General features: G+C 48.8%; 1 protein-coding gene across 2 annotated transcripts in view; it reads left to right on the top strand.

Moving 5' to 3' along the window:
- LOC309583257 (mitogen-activated protein kinase kinase kinase 3-like) overlaps positions 1-19,804 on the top strand; it is a 75,773-nt gene that overhangs the window by 52,375 nt on the left and 3,594 nt on the right. For both annotated transcript variants that reach the window (XM_082298848.1, XM_082298847.1), the window contains exons 8-16: positions 6,101-6,234; positions 8,833-8,906; positions 11,049-11,116; positions 12,965-13,057; positions 13,990-14,184; positions 15,028-15,176; positions 15,765-15,896; positions 18,790-18,919; positions 19,485-19,662. In XM_082298848.1, coding sequence (XP_082154974.1) covers positions 6,101-6,234; positions 8,833-8,906; positions 11,049-11,116; positions 12,965-13,057; positions 13,990-14,184; positions 15,028-15,176; positions 15,765-15,896; positions 18,790-18,919; positions 19,485-19,662 — 1,153 coding nt within the window. The remainder of the gene's footprint in view (positions 1-6,100; positions 6,235-8,832; positions 8,907-11,048; positions 11,117-12,964; positions 13,058-13,989; positions 14,185-15,027; positions 15,177-15,764; positions 15,897-18,789; positions 18,920-19,484; positions 19,663-19,804) is intronic.

Below are 19,804 nucleotides of genomic sequence, written 5' to 3'. Positions count from 1 at the left end.
ATGCTTTTCTTGCTTTCTAAAATGCTCTGAGCTTTTTGAAATCCTGTTGATCAGCTGTGTGTAGGAGCTTTTGTGTGAAGAGCCTTGTAGAATTTTGTAGGGTGCTTTGTGCAGAAGTTGTAAAGCAATATGTAGGACTGTATAGCAGGGGTATAATTATTCACATTCCAACCTACAGGCAGGATTAATGATTGTTTCACACAGAGAATATTCTCTGCCATGTCTGTGGGTGCAGGTTATAGGGTAATTTCTAGAGATCCCTGTCATTTGCATGCAGGTTCTTGCCACCTGTAGAACTGACAGCCTTGAATAAAGTGGGGCCCTCCTTCAGAAATACATGTGGAGATAAACTTCATCCTCTGAAGATCCTTTGTACTTATATGGCACTAAATACTTCCAAACTCTGTGCAACAAAAGAGTGTTTTTCTCCAAGGACTCGCCCCTTCTCTGTTTCATAGCCTGTGCTGCCTTGATAAAATATCCTGTGGTTTGCTGTATCTCGGACAAGATGTACAGAAAATGTTCTTCTAGGGTAGGTCCAACACACCCCTTGTGCAGCCATGCCCAGCTCTCACTGATGCCAGGGATGGGTGGCACGTGTGCAAGGGCTGTCTTTGGGCCCGGTGCTGGGATGTACCAGGGTTGTCGTCTTCTGTTGGTTTTTTTTTCTCCTACCTCCCATGGCTCCTGAGAGTTTGGCAGGGTCACTAGATGACCCTGAATGAAAGGCACACATAAATATGTGGTAAAGCACAGAGTCTCAGCAGAAACTGTGCTGGAGAAAAACATCTCTGCTGCCCTTTTTCTTGGCACGTGTTAGGCTGTTAATGTGGGCCAGCAAAGAGCTGTGGCACTGGGAGCTGTCACTGACGTGTGAGCTGAGCAGGATGGGCAGAATTGATTCCATGTGTAGCTGTGCTAGTGGAAAGATGGGTTCTTGCAAAGTTAAGGCTTTCCTACCAACTTTTATGCCATGCTTTGGCCTGTCCTTACTGTTTTGGAGCTGCTGGTTCCTGACCAGGTCTGCACCACTGACTGTGAGGTGTCACTGCCTTAAGAACACCCTGAGCTTAAACAAGGCAGACAAAGGGGTGAGATATCTGCTCTGCAAGGGTGAGAGCCTGAGGTACAAATGGATTTTGAGGGAATGCTTGACGAGCAGAGTGGAGGAATGGGCATAATGTGCTGCTTTAGTCAAGGTAATGGAGGAAGAGCACTGGGCAGCACCAGCTGTGGGATGCAGAGTGTGCTAATGTTGGGATTTTCAGGAGCTAATGCACCAAAACCAGAGTCCTTGGCACTGTTATATGGTAACAGGTAACCAGCCCAAGCATCAGTCATAGCTCTGTTTCTTTTTCCATGTAAACCATCAGTCTTGCAAAGAGGTTTCAACAAGCCCTCTGCATGATAACAGGAGGTCACTCCTCTCTTAGGGTTATCTGGGGTCTGCACGAAGCTACTGAAGCTCTCCTTAGGAGGCACTCACAATCCAGCAGATGCATTTTTGACCTCCTGAGTCAGAAGTGGGCGATCCAGCAGCTGGGCAGAAACTCCAGTGAGCTGAAAGGGAGAGCAGCATTTCAAATGGAGCATAAAACCCAGGGAATAGACAGACAGACATGATGCTGTTCTGGTTTCCCAAAGCAGGGATTTCACTGAACTTGGTGCACAGTCAAAAGGCATCCTAAGAGGCTGGGAATTCTGTAGGAGAAACTGTTCTTCATTTGCAGTCACAAGGCATTTCAGTGTTTTCCTTCTGCTGTCACCAAAGTGGTTGCTACCAAAAGAGGATTTTAACTCAGTTCAGCTTTTCTCTTGAAACCACATTTAAAAGGAGATTTAAAGTGTCTTTATAATACAAGGCAGTTCAGGGTCATGTTCTCCATGTTTCTGAGATGTCTTGTGTTTTTCTGCTGACTCTGCCATGTAAACAGCAGCGGAAAATAATAAAACTGTATGTTATTGGCACAAGCACACTGGAAAGGGAGGTAGATGTTCTGGGGAAGATTTAGCTATTTTTGCTTCTTCTGGGCAGAAAATGTCTTCACTCTGTGTCCCTGAAAAACCTTATGCAAAGTCAATATTTTCTTTTTTTTTTTTTTTTCCCCATAAACTTTTTCAGTGGAAATCCCCTTCCAGGTTTTTGGTGGCCAGCAAAAGAGCAAGGAAACTTGGATTAAAATCTTTTTGGGTTCTGGATTTTCAGATAACTGGGGATTGTTTTTATTTACTTTGAAGAAATACATGTTTCAGAACGTTATCCACAAATTATTTAAGAGCCCCATTCCAGCATCACCATTTCAGTGGAAACATTTGCCAGAAGCTTTATTTTGCTGGGTTTTTTCCATGGAAAACCAGGCTGCTGAGCCATCTCTTCATGTGCCTGCCAGCCCTCTCCAGACCAGGAGTGTTGCAGGAGTTAGGATGGATGAGACCCACACTGTTTTGAGGAGGAGAATTTATCTGTGTGCATCATGCCAGCTGCTTCAGGGCTAGAAAATAGGCTCTTGCTTTTTAGTTTAAAAGTACCCTAAATTTGCCTTAAATCAACACTTAGGAATCCATCCTCAGAGGGATCAGCATGGAGAGGAGGGAGATGTGTAGGCATCCCACTGGAAAAGAAGAAATTGAGGGAGATTGGGTCCATCTGCTCAGAGCTCCCCTTGACAGGACCGGAGTGAGAACTTTCCAGCAGGTTTCTCTCTTCCTCCTGTGCAGCCCTGTCCTGAGCCTGGTGTTTCTGCCAGCACATCCTGACGTCGTGTCCCTCGTTCAGGAGCGTCATCCCAGGGCTGGGCTCCCCGTGGCTGCAGCTGTGAGCGGTGGCAGCTGCCAGCAAACCCTCCCCAGCTCTGGCTGTTCAGGGGCTTCTCTTCCCTGCATGGTGCTGGTCAGTAATGGGCGAAGTTTTGGGAAGAGCAGGGGAAGATGAAGCCAGGGAATGTGGGGGCGGAGGGAAGCCAAGCCTGGCACAGGGGAACTGGCTGTACGTGCAGCACCACGAGCTCTGCACATACTGCATGAAAGGCACTTCTTAAATAAAAATATCAGAAGGGAACATGAAAGGCTCCAGTGGGTGCCAGCAGTGACTGGGAGTCTCCGTGCTGTCCCAGCTCTCTGTCCTCAGGACATGCTGTGCTCTTGTCTCACAAATATGGCTTTGCATTCGTGTGTGTAACATGGAGCAGGAATCCCTCCCAAAGCACCTTGCTGCAGAGAGTAACCGAGGTCAGGTGCTCAACCAGTGCCAATTTGCAGAGTTTCTCTGAGTTCAGGAATCCTAAACAGGTCTGACCAGTGCTCTGCCTGTCCAGAAGTGCCTCACAGCCTGCCCCATCCCCACTGGAGCTGACATGTAATCCCACAGACTCCAGGACAGTCCCTTGGGGGCCTCCTCTCCCTGCCTGGTGCTGCTGCTGTTTCTTGAGTATTCGGTCCAGTGCAAAGGGCATCTGTGATGTGTCAAACAGGCACATCTGGGCTTTTCTGTCTGTTTCTTCCTCTGCCTCAGGGTGGGTTAATCAGCATTATCCAGTATATCCCATGTGCCTTGTGTTTCCCCCCTATGAATTAAGCCTGCCATGAAGTACCCCTGTTGCCCTCTTCCTCTGACCCCTCTTTTCCATTCCTCCCCTCCTCCAGCAGCCCTGGGACTGCCGGAGGTTTTGTTAACAGGGCAGGCTAGGGCTGGAGCAGGGAATTGACCCTGAGCTCCAGAGCTCTGCTCCCAGCACCTCGCCATCTTCCTCCCAGCTGGAAGAGCATGCATGGATGCAAAGCAGCAGCAACCAGTGCTCCTGGAGGTGTGAAGCTGCATGAATGACTTTGGGCAGCACTTCTACCCAAACAGCCTGGCTGAAAAGGGATCTGCTTCACTCCAGCAGTTCCCAGGCATGCACAAGCCTAAGCGCTTTGTTTAATTTCCTTACCTGCTGGGAAATAGCTGGTGTCTTATCCCCTTTTAAAGTTTTTGGCAGGAAATGTGACTCTGGAAGGTCAAACACAGCTGATCTATGGCTGGGAGTAGTTGTTACAGGCAAAGGCTTAATGCGAGATCATGCAAAGTCTTTGTGCTTGTGATAAATCTTGTTTAACTCCCTGGGTTCAGAGTCAAACAGGGCATGTACAGCTCTTTGTAAAATCATAGTCAAAGGGTTTCTGGATAACAAATGGGTTGTTGGAGCAAGAGATCCCAACAGTGCATGAGCAGACCTACACCTCATTGCAGCAGCAACAGAAATGCTCAGCAGAGCTAAGATAGAGCACTTACACCACACTGAATCCTCCAGCAGCTTTTTGGGTCAAGAGCCACCTGAATGTCCTTGTGCTGCATTCCAGATTGGCATCTGCTAAGCAAACGAGGGGCTGCTGGTGCAGTGATTTATCCAGGGTGCCCGAACTGCTCAGTAGTTAAAAGCTTGTTTATTTATCTTCAAAGAGAGGATGCTGTACTTCCCAACTGGTTTTGTTTTAGGGCTGGTGGAAAGCCAGTTCATTATGAGTGCTGCAGCACTCAAGAGATTCTCTCCTCTTGATCTTGGCATTACTTCAGTTGGAGTTTTTTCACTGTGTCCTTATCCTGCAGGAAATCTGTGAAGGAGAAAATAGGAAGAAGGGAAAAAAAAAAAGTAACTCAAAGCCATATGACTTTTATTTTTACAATCTGAGCAAGGAGTCAGAAGGAACATGTAGTATGGGACAGACAAATCTGTGTGTTTGGTATAAATCCAGCAAAAAAGCCTGATTTAATGATCTTTAATGCTGGTGTGACACTGTTAACATTAGCAGCTCCTGATGTGTATCTGCTTAAGTGAAAGGTGGGAATTCAGGTTCATAGTGTTGATCACGCAGATGGATTTATGCCAGAGATCCCTCTGGCACAGTGACTGTGATGCAGAGCAGCAGCAGAAGAGGCAGAAGTGTTGTGTTGATAAATCACTGTTGACGTTCCATGATGGGATAGGCCTCCTTCCAGTACCTTTCTCTTGTGCTTAGCCTGGGCATGTTGTTAGTAAGAACTGGTAAGAGTGCCACAAAATGGGAGGAAACACATCCCCATGTGCTTTCTATCTCCTGAAGGATGTGTGCTTTTCAGAAGTCTGCATGAAAACAAGTTGTTGTGCTGTGTGAAAGCTCACGTTGCACGATGCCGACCAGCTGAAGCTCCAGCACAGAGCTGCACGGATCTCCGTCAGCAATTCCTTGCCATGGAGTGATGACAGCACAGGGATGGAGGGGAGGGACTACAGGGAGTCAGGCAGAGCCAAGACTCTGCAACTGGGCCAGGCAAAGGCAGCAATCCCTAAAGCTGGAAAAGGCACAAGGATAGAATGGATTTGGGGAGTAAAGGAGTAAATCTTCATAAAGAAGCTGTGGAGTTCTCTCCCAGGTGCAAAATGGAAATCACCTTCTGCTAAAGGAGCCCTGGGAGGGAGCCAGAGGAAGCTTTGCTGTCTGGACAGGATGCACAGGGTAGAGGCACTGGGGTTATAGATGGGGAGACAATTCCCTTGGCCGAAGATGGGACAAACTGATCCCATAGGTCACTACTGCCCTGGGTTTTTTGGATTTGAGGGCTGATTTTCCTTCCTCTTTACTTTCAAATAGGGAAAAGGGAGAGAAGAGGGTATTTGAGTGCAAATCATTTTCCATATAACAAGTGTTTCAGTGATGTTGCACTGAGCACAGCCAGGCTGTTTCCCAGGTGGCTGAACAAGGCAGTGACCTGCTCCAGGGAGGGAATGCCCAGAGGTCAACGGGGAGGTGGGTTTGGAGTTTGTGGTTTGCTTTGAGATGGACTGATTGTACCACAGCAGAACTCCAGAGCTCTTTCCTTTCTGGCATGGCACCTGGATACAGTGATAACTCTTAGGATCCAGGGTGTGTTGAAGATCAAGTCTGCTACAGTAACAAACTTTCCCTGTTGCCAAAGCTTTGGAGGATGCCCATAAACAGCATCACACCTCTAGCTCCACTCCTATCCGCGCGAGTTCCAACCCAGCAGCATCTCCAGGAGATCTCTGGGATCACTGGAACAGCATTTCTGGAAGGATTCGGATTGGCAGGTTCTGTCCTTGACCTGTGTCTGTCCCTGTCCTAGGCTCTCTGCACACCGGCCGGAGCTCTCCGCCGCCGGGGAGCGTTCCTGAGGAGCAGCAGCAGATCGCCCGCCAGGGATCCTACACCAGCATCAACAGCGAGGGCGAGTTCATCCCCGAGACCATGGACCAGAACGTGAGTGGGGCTGGGGTGTGGGTGAAACTGGGACAGCGCTGGGTGTGAGGAGGCTGTGCTGTGAGAGCCCTTCCCACCATTAAATCCCCAGCAGTGCCTGTGCTTGGGGCTCGGGCCAGCTTTTTCCAGGAATGGGTGCCCCCGGGCTTGACATGCCTGGGAAAGTTGGGCCTGATTTCCAGGAACCCTGAGAGCCAGCTCCAGTGGGGATGGCAAATGTGCCCGGCACCTCAGGTAGCTCTGGAACAACACAGATCTGGGGCACATGTGTGCACCAGCTGCCAGGCCCTCGTGGCCACAGCATTCCCAGATCCCGGGACCACGAGGGAATGTGCCAAGAAACTGATTGCCTGCGATTGCAACAGCCCGGGGATATCAGCAGCTCTGGCTGCTTCCCATGTGGTGTTTCTGCCTGAGCTCCAGTTACAGTTCTTGGCTCTGCCCACAGCCTCTGTGGTTTTGTGTCTGTCTTTCCCCCATTTTATATATTTTTTAACTCTCTTAATGAGGAGATTGTATATCCCAGTCCCTCAGTAATAAAAGAGCAGCAAGTTCCTCAGTGCTGAGCAGTACCTCATCCTTCAGTCAATTTGGTACCCACGAGGAGGGAAACTCTGCAGTGTCGAGGGACCAGAGTGGGAGCAGCTTATACCTCCCTTTTCATTTGCATTTCTGCTCAATCTATAGCTCTGAAGAGCTCAGTGGTAGATCCTGTGAAGTCAGCTGGGCTGTCTGGGCACATGTCATTCTTGCAAAGCTCCTGGAAATATAGGACCAAGATCCAGAGTTTACAGGAAGGACATGGAGGGACATCTGGAAGGGACTAAGCTTAATCCATCAGGCTGCTGTGCTTGGCCCCCAAGGATGTCCCTGGGGTGATGTGCGTTTCCTACACTCAAAAAGCACCCACTAGCTCCACATTTGCATGCAGGCTGTGCCAGTGTTTCCATGGCAAAGTTGTTTTCAACAGTTTATTATACAGCCGTTAATAAAATAAGAAGTCACTCCGGGTGAGTCTTGGCAGCGTCAAAGTGCAGATGTATCATGTGCTCCTTGCAGCCAAAAGTTGGCTCTCTGTTGTTTTCAAATGCCTCCCAAACATGTTGGGGAGGATTAAGACAAAGTGTGTGTATGCATACAGGGGGAGGGTCCCTGTGACCCCCTTGGGTGTAAATCAGCCCAGCTCCACCGGCTGTTTATGGAGCTCCATTAATTCAGAGCCCCGAGCCTGCTCCTGATGAAGGTTCCCAGATGCTCTCCTTGCTTTTCCCCAACATCACGCTGTGGGTGGCCTGCAGCCCTTTGCTGGTGAATGTAATGCAGGGAAAAGGGGTTTGGGGAATGGTTTGGGGTTTTTTGGTTTTCGTCATTGAGCAGCTCTGCTTTCCCCTACATGGGCTTTGCCTTTAGAATGTCCTTGTACTGCTGCTTCCATGTGTGCCTCATGGAAAACCACTCAGAAGCTGGAGCTGGCTGCCTTTTGGGGAATGCCCCTGTGCAAGCCTGTGATGTAACTGTGGTCTTGAGACCAGCCTGGCAGATGAGCAGAGGCTGAGTATGGAGCATGCTCTAATTCCCAATTTTATGCTTTTGAGAAATGAGTCTGTTTCAGCATTTACTGCTGGAAGAGACCTGGCATGGCTGGCAGAAGTGGGGAGTGGATTCTACCAGAGTTCTTGCTGCTCTTTGGCCTAGTGCACTTTGAATGAGGAGGTTTTGGGGTAAAAACTAGGAAGCAGAGAAAAATTGCACTTTGCAGTTGGGACTGCGTGGCCAAAACAGCAGGAGCTGTTATGAGAACCATCTGAGGGAGGGCTGACAGGAACAGCCTGTGGAAAGGGAGGCTGTTGGGGAAGGAGGAGCGATGTGTGAACCAGCAGAGTGTGGCTCCACGTGGTGTTTAACCCTCGTCGCTGAGCTTTCCCAGGAATGAGCTGTGGAGCAGGGGTTGGTGAGTGTCCATAGCCAGGAGGGAGCATGGCACCGTGGCAGCACAGCGTGGCCTGGAGCAGGCTCTGCTCCATGTGGAAGTCCACACAGCCCCAGGGTTTACCACTCCATACAAACCCTCTATTGTTACTAACCAGCTATAAATAACCCTGGCCAGTACAATGTCTCATCCAGGAAGCAACACAAATGCAGCTTTTGACTCACTGGGCTGGTGAGAGCCAAGCCAGTTCCTCCAGCCAAAAACCCTGATGATGCTGCACTTATCAGCAGAGAGGAAGGCTGGGCTTGTGTGCCAGGGCAGCTCGGGAAGTCAGGAGTCCAGGGCTGCAATCCTGGCTGTGGTACACAATATCCACTTGGCCTTGGGCACATCATTTGTGTCCTGATACATATTTTCCTTTTGTAGTAGTATTATTATTTCTCACAAATACTTTGAGCACTTTGAATCTCATTGACTTCTCCGCACGCTTTGAACATCAGGGTGCTAATTATCTTTGCTTCAGTTTTCCTACCAGCAAATAGCAGTTGGAAAGAACAATAATGCAGGGGGGCATAGTAAGTGGATGACCCTGCAGAGGTCTGCTAGTTCTGGAGCTTGAAGAGCTACATTGCATGGTTTTATTGTTTCCCCTTTTCTTTCTCTGTCAGATGCTTGAAGCTTTCATCAGCCCTGATGACTCGCTGTCTGGGAGCTGCCAGTCACTGGACAGGTCTGTGGACAGGTGAGTTGTGTGTGTCACCGTGTTCACAAACTGAACTGCAGCCTCTGCTCCGTAGTGGGAGAACAGCCGGATCAGTGGCATCCCCTGAGGTTTCTGTTGGGATGAGGATGCACCTGAGCAAAACAAATTTATCTTTATCGCTGAAAACCAGATCCTAGCAACAGATGTCTGTGCAATGGTATGATTTGAATTGCAGCAATCTGAGCTGGACAAAGACAGCCTGGCTTTGTGTGACCAGGTCTTCTTTTTTGTCTTTTGAGATGAAAATTCTCATAGAATCACACAATGGTTTGGGTTGGAAGGGACCTTAAAGATCATCCAGTTCCAACTCCCCTGTCATGGGCAGGGACACCTTCCACTAGATGAGGTTGCTCCGAGCCCCATCCAATCTGGCCTTGGACACTTCCAGGGATGGGCATCCACAACTTCTCTGGGCAACCTCTGCCAGGGCCTCATCACCCTCACAGCACCTCTTCCCCCTCTGGCTCTCTGCAGTCACCAGGTCAATATTCCATCAGCCTCTCCATGCCTCCTCCTCCCCGGGCATGCTGTCTGCTCTCCACCTATCACTGGCAAACTCAGCAGGCCCTGTGCAGTGCCAGCAGCCACAGATGTGTCAGTCAAGATGCTGAGGACACCAGATGAGCAGTAACTAAGTTTAGCTACTCAGCAGGAAGCAAGTGGAACACGCTGTACTAACCCAGGCTGCGATTCAGTGGCTGGTGCCATTGAGCTCGGTCCCAGCTCACACGTGCACAGAAACTGTATGTTTGCTGCTGTGCAGGGTGAGCTGTGGATAAGACACAGTGTCCTTTTGGGAAGCAGTCTATTTTTTTTTCCATCTGCATCAAAGATTTTCTATTTTTTTCCGCTGTTGCTGTTGCCATACAGCACCAAGGCTGCGTTCCAGCGGGCCTGCGTTGGGTTGATTGTGTAGCATGCTTCGGGTTTGCAGCTCTGTGCTCTTTGGATCTGTCTCAGCATCGAGGTCCATTTCCTTTTTGTGGCTTTTAATAATTTCCTGTGATGTATTTGCTCATTGTTATGGCCATATCGAAGTTGGATTCCTTGTGTTCCCAACCTCTCTGCTCCAGCTTTGCTTTTACATAGATTTTGCCAGGAAGAACAGAGTAACAACAGGCTGGTTGTTACTCTGCTGTGAACTGAGAGAAGAGTTTTACACCTTTAGCTCTCTGTGAGAAGGTGACATGGCCTGATTTCATGTGCAAAGCAGGCAGATGTGTTCAGTCATAGGTCTAGGAGCTGGAAAAGGCACAAGGAGGGCTGTACTATTCCAAGGAAGAGGCGTAAGTAGGGCTATTCCTGCAAAGAGGTGGCGGAGGCTTTGCAGCCAGTTGCTTGGGATGGCATCAGCCCGAGAGGACAGAGCAAGTGACCAGGCTGAGGGTTAGGAACAGCACCACAACTCCTCTTTGCCACAGCAGTGATCAGCTTTGATGTGAGTAGGTTTCAGAGCACTTTACAACGCAGATTTCTGCTCTGTGCCCATATTGTTAAAAGAGAGAGTGGATAACCAACATGCCAGATCACTCTTTAAGAGTCTGGGGTGAAATTGGGATTGCTGAAATCTCCTTGCAGTGTTTTTTCATCCTCTCACTGTAGTTTAAAGACCTTGAGCCTTGAGGCAACAGTCCCACACTCTCCCTCCTGGTCTCCTGGGAGGCTGCATGTTCCCAGAGGTGGTGCAGTCTCTGTGTGAGGAAGGTGGGAGGTGATGTTGGAGAAAAGGGAATCCTGCATGAACTGAGCATGACTGAAGGACTCTGGTGCATCTGCAGCAGCTGAACGATGTTCATGGAAAGCAGAGGTGTGTGATTGAACCCCTGAAGTTGAGGGAAAAGGAACCTGCACCCCTCCTTCTGTGCTGCCTTGTGCACAGGGGTGATGATCTTTGGCTGTTTCGTTTCAGCCTGGTGACTGCAGGTTTTGCAGCATCCCCTTTGTTTGCCACAGGAACAAGCTGTGATCCAGCCAAAAAAACAATCTTCATTCTTGTGCAGGATGAGGATGGGGGCTCAGTGATCAGTGGTTTCTCCTCTCCTTTCCCATGTCTATTAATTCCATAGCCTTTCTGATATCATAAATGAATCCTTTTTTTTTTTTTTTTTCATCCCTTTACAGCCCTCCCTTTCCCCAAACCCCTGTTCCTGGAAGGAAGAGCCATCCCAAAGACAGTCTTGATTGCATGGGTAAGCACTCTTGGTGGTTTCCATTTGCTATGTAGTAAAGAGGCTGGATAAAGACTATTAGAGAGATGGCACTGCATGAAAAGTAATTAAAAGCAATCAAGCAAACCAGCTCCATGGCTTAGGTGATACTTCAGAATTGACCCTGCAATGATCAAACAGGAATGTTCTCTAAAATCAAAAAGCCCAGCGCATCGAACACAAGCAGGGCTGCTCTTGTCTTCATTAACCCTTCTTGGTGCTGCAGCAATAGTGGTAGCACTGAGGAACCTTTAGGCCTGATTTGGGAATCAATTGACAGCAGCAGCAGTCCAAACTGGGCAGCTGGGGCCCTGAGGTGGATGGATGCAAGCAAGTAAAAAGCTGTTGAGAGATCTGTGTTGGTAGATGTTGCTGAGGGGGGCCATGCTCTTGTGTTTGCTGACAACTGCAAGGTGCTGAGAAGCTGGGAACAGCCTTGTAGGATCAGATTTTGTCTCTCTTACTATCTGGGAGTTGCCCCTTCAGGATCTTGACTCCCTACATAGCAAACCCCAGCTCTCTAGGGAGTTACACCTCTTCCACTTGTATGAATCTGCAATAGTGCAAATGCTGTGAGAGAAGTGGTATTGGTGCTTGCACAGATCATAGGTTACTGCTTAATCACTTATAAACATCCAGCTGGTTAAATAATGGAAACTCTGTAATATTGTAATGACTTGCACTATTAAAAATGAGCAAATGGCAGCCAGCCTGTGGCAGGATAACTCATTGCTGGCCTGAGGCAGCGTTTCTAGATTGAGCTGCAGAGATGAAGCTGCAGTCAGCCCTCGTTGCTGAAGGTTTTAGTGCTCCCCCCGTGGCACTTTGCTCTGAGACACCTCTGGGCACTGTCGCTCACACGTGGCTCACTGAGAACCTCTTGCCCTGTCCTTGTTGCTCCTCTTGCTGGCCATATTTCAGCCATTATGAGCTCTTTTTGGCAATCACACCGAAGTGCAGCAGAGGCCAGGAGCGGCCTCTGAGGAGCGGCTGCTGGCCCCGGGCTAAGGCAAACAAACAGTCAGAAGGGGCTGTGTCGTTCGAATTGGATGGAGGAAAAACAGCAGGTGAAAGAAGGGGGTGGAATGACAGATATTTTAATCTCAAGTTATTTGGTACAACCAGCAATGGCTTCCTGTGCTGTGGTTTTTATTAAAAAAAATGTCCTTATCTTGCGTGTCCATCCATCTCCCTCATCATCCAGTGTCTGAACTCTGATGATCTTTAATCCCTCCTGTATATTCTATCTTTCTAGCATTTAAGCAAATAAATATAGAAGTTTGGAGCTCTGGGGGTCTAAATTGGCTTTCAGAGGGGAGGAGTCACATCTGAGAAGAAAGAGGGGGGAGATACCATCTGGTGTTAGTCAAGTGCTGGGTTTTGCATTGCCCTGGAAATAGCTGGTATCAGGGCAAAGGTTTTGGAGTAGATGTATCTAGGCCTGACCCTGCCTGGCAGTTTTGTTTTCATGCTGATTTTTGCGTTTTCCATGTGCAAATAAGATGTTTTAGTGCTCTGCCTTGGAAACCAGGCATGGTCTGTGTTAATCCCCTGCCTTGCACTTCAACACTGTGGGCCAGGGTCCATAAAATCAGCAGTTCCTCTGCTTTTGGGGGCACCAAGGGCAGTGTGTTTAACCTTGATTTTCCACTGAGGAGTTTGTGACTGTGGGCAGATTTCAGAGGGAGCCTTGGGGAATACAGGGTTGTGTAAATGAACACCTTGTCACCTCCTTCTTGCCTCTAACTCAGTGTTTCCCATAAGAAACACTCTGGGCATTTGGTACTGAGCTGATCTCAGAAATACCTGTGTCTTCTTTCCTCCTGCCAGATTTTGACATCCCATTCTGTGAGAGGTTTGGGAAAGGTGGGACATTCCCAAGGCAGTACCATCTCTCCCAAAGTCGCAAGGACTACAGTGACGGTAAGGAAACGGTGATCAGTCCTTGATGGCTTGTGACCATGCCTGGGACTGGAAAGACTTGGGAAGGAGAGGTTTCTGATAAAGGGAGGACCACCAAGTAATCTGGGATTCCCTTGTGTATTCTGAAGGGCATTCTCTATGAGACTTTGCAGCTGTGCTCTTGGGAAGTGCTGAGCATCTACAGCCTATCCTCTGCTTACACCTCCTCTTTTAATTTAGCTGTGGGGATGATTGGCATTTCTCATCCCTGGCAGTATCAACCTTTCTATTCCCCTAAATTGCTTTCTTTTGAGGATGCTTTTTGTGACCTTTACAGCAGGTTTCTCACAGAGCTGTAGGAAATCCCCAAGCAATTTCAGGGTAGCAGTATCTGTTTGCTTCTCTGTTTTAAGCTGGTGAGCTCTGAGCTTTGGGGCCCACTCCATCACTGTTTTCCTGCTCATTCTTCCACTGTATGAAACTGAAAATGGTGGGAGGCAAAAATTCCCTTGGGGAAAATGTACTGAGGACATGCAGAGAGCATACTGAGCTTTCCAGAATGAGCTTCATCTCTCACTGACACCCCTGAGAAAGCAGGTCTGGCCCTGCTGTGTGGTCATTTGCATGTGGACTTAGGGGATGGCAGGGATAATTTGCAATGTAAATCCCTGCCTGTTCACTGTTTAATTGTGATTAACAACCAACAAGCCCCCTGATGTAATTAAACTGTTGCAAACCCCTCTGGAAACATCTACATTAGATGCAATGCCTGCTGTTATCAACTCTTAAATTGAATTTAAAATCTTCACAGGGTTCTGCTTCAGTTTCATTATACTTGCTTTGTTTAATTTGAAGAGGTGAGGATCTGGGCAGTGACGTGAGAAGGTGGTGACAGGTGGATCCAAGCTGGTCCATGTGTTATGGCTGTAACTTTCCCCCTTTTTCCCCTACAGGCCGGAGGACTTTCCCCAGGAGTTACTTCCCACAGGAGAACCTGTTTCAGCTTGTCCCTTCCAGCAGAACCAAGAGCTTCACTGGGGACAGCAAGCTCAGCACCTTGCAGTACGACGAGTACAGGCCCAAGTGTTGGAACAATTGTGAAAAGGGTCTGCAGGTCTTCAGCACCTCCCCTACAAAAACCAGGAACTGTGAGTGAACCACAGCCCCGAGTGTCTGAGCTCTCAGTAGAGCTGGGGTTTAGCACAAAATTGAGTTACTGTGACCTGCTGAGTTACTGGGCATCAGCTGAGCCAGCCGTGGGTGAGCTTTGCCCCCCAACATGAGGCACATTGCACCAGCTTCTGTTTCATGAGAAAGGTGTAGTACAATACCCTGTGTCTTACCTTGGCCTTGGGCTGAGAGCTGTGTGGGGTCAGCTGGTGTGCAGCACTTGCTGGGTTGCAGATGATTGCTTGTGTGTTGGACTGTCAGTGTGGTCACACAGCAGAAGCTTCCCAGAAGACTTGGGACATGGGAGCAAATGCATCCGGAGTTTCTGTTCTTGGCTGACATTGCTGTCACCCCAGCACCCAAAGATGGTGTTGCAAGCTGCTCTGCTATTGCACAGCTGCCCATGATGTCGAAGCTGGTGCATTTTGGGCCTGTTTAGTGATGGATAACTTCCTAGGAATGACCAGTGAGATAAACCTCCTTACTGGTCCCTGCCTGGGCTGCTGCTCAGCCATCCTGTATCCTGCTAAACACTCCCACAGCAGAAGGGAAATTCCAACATTGGCTAAGAAAACAGTTTTTAGAGGAAAGACTCTTAATGAAATAGGACTTTTCTGGTATTTGTTTCTGCTTTATGCTAATGCAGACTGGTAGACATTCCCCCCACACCAATAGCACCAGTGCAGTTAAAACTGGTTTGTCCTGCTGCCCCTGGGAGAGAGTGGCTTGCTGACTGCCCTGCACTCTGTAGGGTCAGCTGGACCCCGATGCTGAAGTCTCCCTGCTGTGCTCTTCTCTCAACCCTCTGCTCTCTCCTGTAGCTCTGCAGGCACCTGTGAACTGGAGGCTGGGGAAGCTGCTGGGAAGAGGAGCTTTTGGGGAAGTTTATCTCTGCTATGATGCTGACACTGGGCGGGAGCTGTCGGTGAAGCAGGTGCCTTTCGACCCTGACAGCCAGGAGACAAGTAAAGTGAGTACAAGGGCAGGGCTGTTCTGAGGCTCCTTGGGGAACTGTGGGCTGGGGGCTGAGGGTGGAGGTGTCCATGTCCCTGGAAGGCAGTGTGTGGAGACAGGGTGTTGTTTTCCCTCTCTGGAGTAGTTCTGAATGGCTTGTGGCACTACTCAGAGCTCTGTGGTGACTTCTCTGCCTCCCAGTTCCTTGGTCACATTGGCCTGCTCTGTCTCAGGTATCATCTCTTGCAGGTCTGTCTGATCTTCCTTAATTTTGTCCTTCTTGCTCCCTTCACCTTCTCCCCACTGTGGGCAGTGACTTCATTGTCACCTTTCCAGAAAAGGAAAGCCATAAATAAAAAAAACTCCAGAAAAACTCCTTAAACACAAGTGATAATAAGTGAACTTGTCCCAAAGACAAGCCCTGTCTTTCCCCTTGCCTTTCTCTTAGGGCAGTGGTCCTCATTCCTGAGCCTCGTGTGGCCAATGTATTTGTGGGCAGCTTCACAGCTGCTACAAAAACCATGCTCAGCATGGAGCAGTGTTTATATCATATTCCCAAAGACAGCATTCCCATTCATCAGGAAGCCTGTCTGTGTTGTTACAGGAGGTGAATGCTTTAGAATGTGAGATTCAGCTGTTGAAGACTCTCCGTCACGACAGGATTGTGCAGTACTACGGGTGCCTGCGGGATCCTGAGGAGAAGAAACTGTCTATCTTTGTGGAATACATGCCAGGGGTAAGTGTGGTTCCTGCTAGAGACTTTCCTGAGTGGCAGAAAACAGATTTAGAGTGTCCTGGGCTTTGGTGAAATTTGAATCCAGCTGAGCTGCTGTACAGCTGATGAACTAAACCAAAGCAGTGGATGCATCCCTAAGGCTTGGGAAAGCGTAGGATGTGAGTCAGATGTCATGGTGAAGCCCCTCAACATGCACTGGGTGAAATGAAAAGCCTTGCAGGCAGGTTTTAGGTTTGAATCCCGAAGCAGGGTGTGTTCATAGTCTGGAATCTGAGCTTGGTGAATGTGGGACGTGATCCAGATCCTGCTCCAAACACTGTGGCCTGAGCCCATCCTTAAGTATTTACTGCAAATCCCTGCAGGAAAAGCTAATAGTACAACTGTCCACCCACAGCTGTCACCAATTATTTGTGCCTTTCAGCACGTGTATTAAAAGCAGTGTTACTCACTTAGAGCTCTCTGTTGAGGACAGAGCTTTTCGTGGGCAGTGTTATCCTCTTGTGCAGGAGTGGCTTCAGTTTGTGGCTTTGCTGATACAGGATGAAATAGCCATGGGGAAAAAGATCAGAATGTTTTGAGGGAGTTTAAGCAGGGGCTGGGGAATGTACACGGATGAGTTGAGCATCTCTTTGTGTTTTGGAGCTTGTGAATTACATCAGCCATTAGACTGATGGTGTAAAACAGCATAATGGTATTTACATTGCTGGAGGATCTGTTCTCCCAAGTCCCTCCTGTCCAGCTGGATTTTTTCCCCAGAGTGTTGGAGAATAAACCCTTGTTTATACAGAGATTTGTAAGGTCAGAAGGGACAATTAAGTCATCTGGTTGCAAATAATTTTGGTTGTTAGTAAACATGCCAGAGGCTCTCCGAACATATCCTGCACATGAGTGATCAGGTGGACTTCCACGCCTCTGAGTCCCTTCCAAGCCCTGTCCTCCCTCTATCCCTGTGGGCATCTCACCTTCAGGCCCTTCCACAAGGCATGGACCCAGAGGAGTAAATCCCAGGAATTGCAGCAATCGCCTTGCTGCTTATTCCACGGCATGCCAATGTTTGTTAGCAGCCAGGAAACCAGCATTTGATGCTGGGGCAGTGTCCAGCAGGGCTGGAAATTCAGTGTTTGTTTTTTTAAATGATAAAGCCGAGCTCTGACCAAATACAGATTGACTTTGCTGCTGCAACAACAGCTCATTTTACAAAAGCAGCTCAGGGCTCTGGTTTCCAAGGCCAGTGGAAGTGAGGGAGTTCCCAAACTTTGCAGGACAGCACCTCTGCAAAGCTGGGTCTGGCCAGACTTCCAGTTTAGGACAGTCAGCTTGGTAAAATCTTCACAGGGCCAAGTTTGGGTGCACCCTTAGCCTGCCATTCTTATGATGGCACCCATTTAATAGCTGACTCTGTAGTTTCTGTCCTCCCCATAGATTATTTTTTTAATCTGTGCTTGGAAAACAGAATGGTCCATTTGACCACAGGCCTCAAGGAACCTGTTTCCCCTTCTTTGTTTGATGTCCTCTCATCATGGTCAGTGGGGGCAGGATAAGAAATCTATTTTGGTTGTGGTGAGGGAGCATACCCTGCATACAAATTGTACAAGGGGCTCATTTAGAGCATCTCAGGTTGCTTCAGCAGTGCTGAGAAAGGAAAAGGAGAGGCTCATCCACAGGATCACCACCAGCCTCAAAAGAAGCCAAAACAGTAGCTGGGCAGAGCTGCAGCAGAGATGGGTGGATGTGGAAAAGCTAATAGAGTTTGATGGGCTGGCTTGGAGCAGAGCAGCCACTATTCCCAGAACAGGACTGGCAATCTTGTGTCAACCCTGGAGCTGCAGGATAGGCAGAAACAGGATGAGTTTCCCCTCCCACTTCCCAGCTAACTTTGAATACTGGAGGTAAGAGCTGAGTGTGAACCCCAAATCTGCCTCTGGTTCACCCCTGCTAAAACCCAGCTCTGGCACAGTGAGACACATCAATTTCCAAGTAGCCTGAAAATACAGCTGAAACCAGGAGAATGATAAATGTCTTCACCCCTGCTTCATTTCCTCTTTGATCAATACAGTCAAACCAGTTTGAGCCTGTATGCCTGGGTCAGAAATTCAAGGACTTGCAAATGGGTGGTCTTGTTGGAGCAGGCCCTCGTGGGGCTGGCTGTCCCTCGTGGCTGGAGGTGCTCCTTGCTGTGCAAAGTTCTGGGAGGAGGCTTTCAAAGACTGACTCATTATCTTGGCCCTGAAGAACTGGCTCCCTACAACTCCCTGAAAGCAGATTGTAGACAGGTGGGAGTTGGTCTTTTCTCCCAGGTAACAAGTGATAGGAAAAGAGGACATGGCCTCAAGTTGCACCAGCAGAGATTTAGACTGGAACAATTTCTTCACTGAAAGGGTTGTCAAGCATCAGAACAGGCTGCTCAGGGAAGTGGTGGAATCACCATCACTGGAAACGCTCAAAACCACACGGTTTAGTGGTGGACCTGGCAGTGCTGGGTTAATGATTGGAATGGATGGTCTCAGAGGTTTTTTCCAACCGTAAAGATTCTATGAATCTAATTAATCGAGTTGATATTCTCATTTGAGTTGGAATTCCTCATCAGTTTGGTCCTTCTCCACGAGCTGTCGGTGACACCCCTCCAGCCACTAGAGGGGGAAAAAGGTCTGTGGTGTTGGCAGGAGGAAGCTCTGACAGACACCAAACCATTCCTTCATCTCCCCAGGGACCTGGGACACGAGGACAAGTCTTCACTCTGTTCAGCACTTAGTGGATTTTTGCTGTTTCTACAAAGAAGGGTTTGGGGTTTTCTGAGCTGGAAAATAGAGTGGTCAGGAAGGTTTAAGAAGTTCCTGTGACATGATGGTTCCTCTGGTCCTTAGGGTTGGTGTGTGTTGTTTCTGTGCAACAGGGCTCAATAAAGGACCAGCTAAAAGCTTATGGTGCTCTGACCGAGAATGTCACACGGAAGTACACCAGGCAGATCCTGCAGGGAGTCTTCTACCTACACAGCAATATGATTGTCCACAGGGATATTAAAGGTGAGTGGGTAGTACAGGGAAGCTCCGTGTTAGCTCATGTTTGTTCAGCCCAGCCTCCCCCTGCCCCAGCACAAATCCTTGTGCTCAGCACAGCACTGGGATCTGCTATTTGAAGTATTTCTGCCCCTGCCCTTCACTGGCTTGAACCATGAAAATCTTGAGCAAGCAGCTGAAACCAAAATTGTGTGCTCTCTTCTCTCTCAAGGGATTATTGTTAACTGCCCTTACATGTCTGAAAACCTGGTGTAACACAGCCAAGGACTGAGAGGCTCTGGCATTTGGAGAGGCCTGAGGCTCCTTCCTGCTGTCTGTGGGTGGGCAGGATGATATGTTGGCCCCCATGCACTGCTCATTTTTGGGAAACCTGCTGAGTGAGGGGATGCTGGTGGGAGTCAACCCTCTGGGAGAGCAGCTGCCTTAGGAGAGAAGGATTTATGCGGAGTCCAACCCACCACAGCCCTTTGGGCTCCCTCCTGCCGGGCTCTTTGCCTGTGCCCTTCCTGCTCTCCTCACTTCAGGTTGCTGCTTCATCTCTTGGGGGTCTTGTCTTTGCTTTTCACCCCAGGTGCCAATATTCTGAGAGATTCTGCTGGAAATGTGAAACTTGGAGATTTTGGGGCCAGCAAACGCATCCAAACCATCTGCATGTCTGGAACAGGGATTAAATCTGTCACGGGAACACCATACTGGATGAGCCCGGAGGTTATCAGTGGAGAGGGCTATGGAAGGAAAGCTGATGTGTGGTAAGGAACGCAGTAAAAACCCCACCACTGCTGCTTAAATCAAACAATCCTTTTGGGAGGCTATAATGGGAGCAACGGGTGTAGCTAGTAGTGGGAAGCAGTGCAAAGGATGGAAAATAGGAGATACATGGTAGGATCAACT

This window comes from Coloeus monedula, assembly GCF_965178545.1.
Source record: "Coloeus monedula genome assembly, chromosome: 1".
Lineage (NCBI taxonomy): Eukaryota > Metazoa > Chordata > Aves > Passeriformes > Corvidae > Coloeus > Coloeus monedula.
This window is presented reverse-complemented; position numbering and strand designations above follow the sequence as displayed.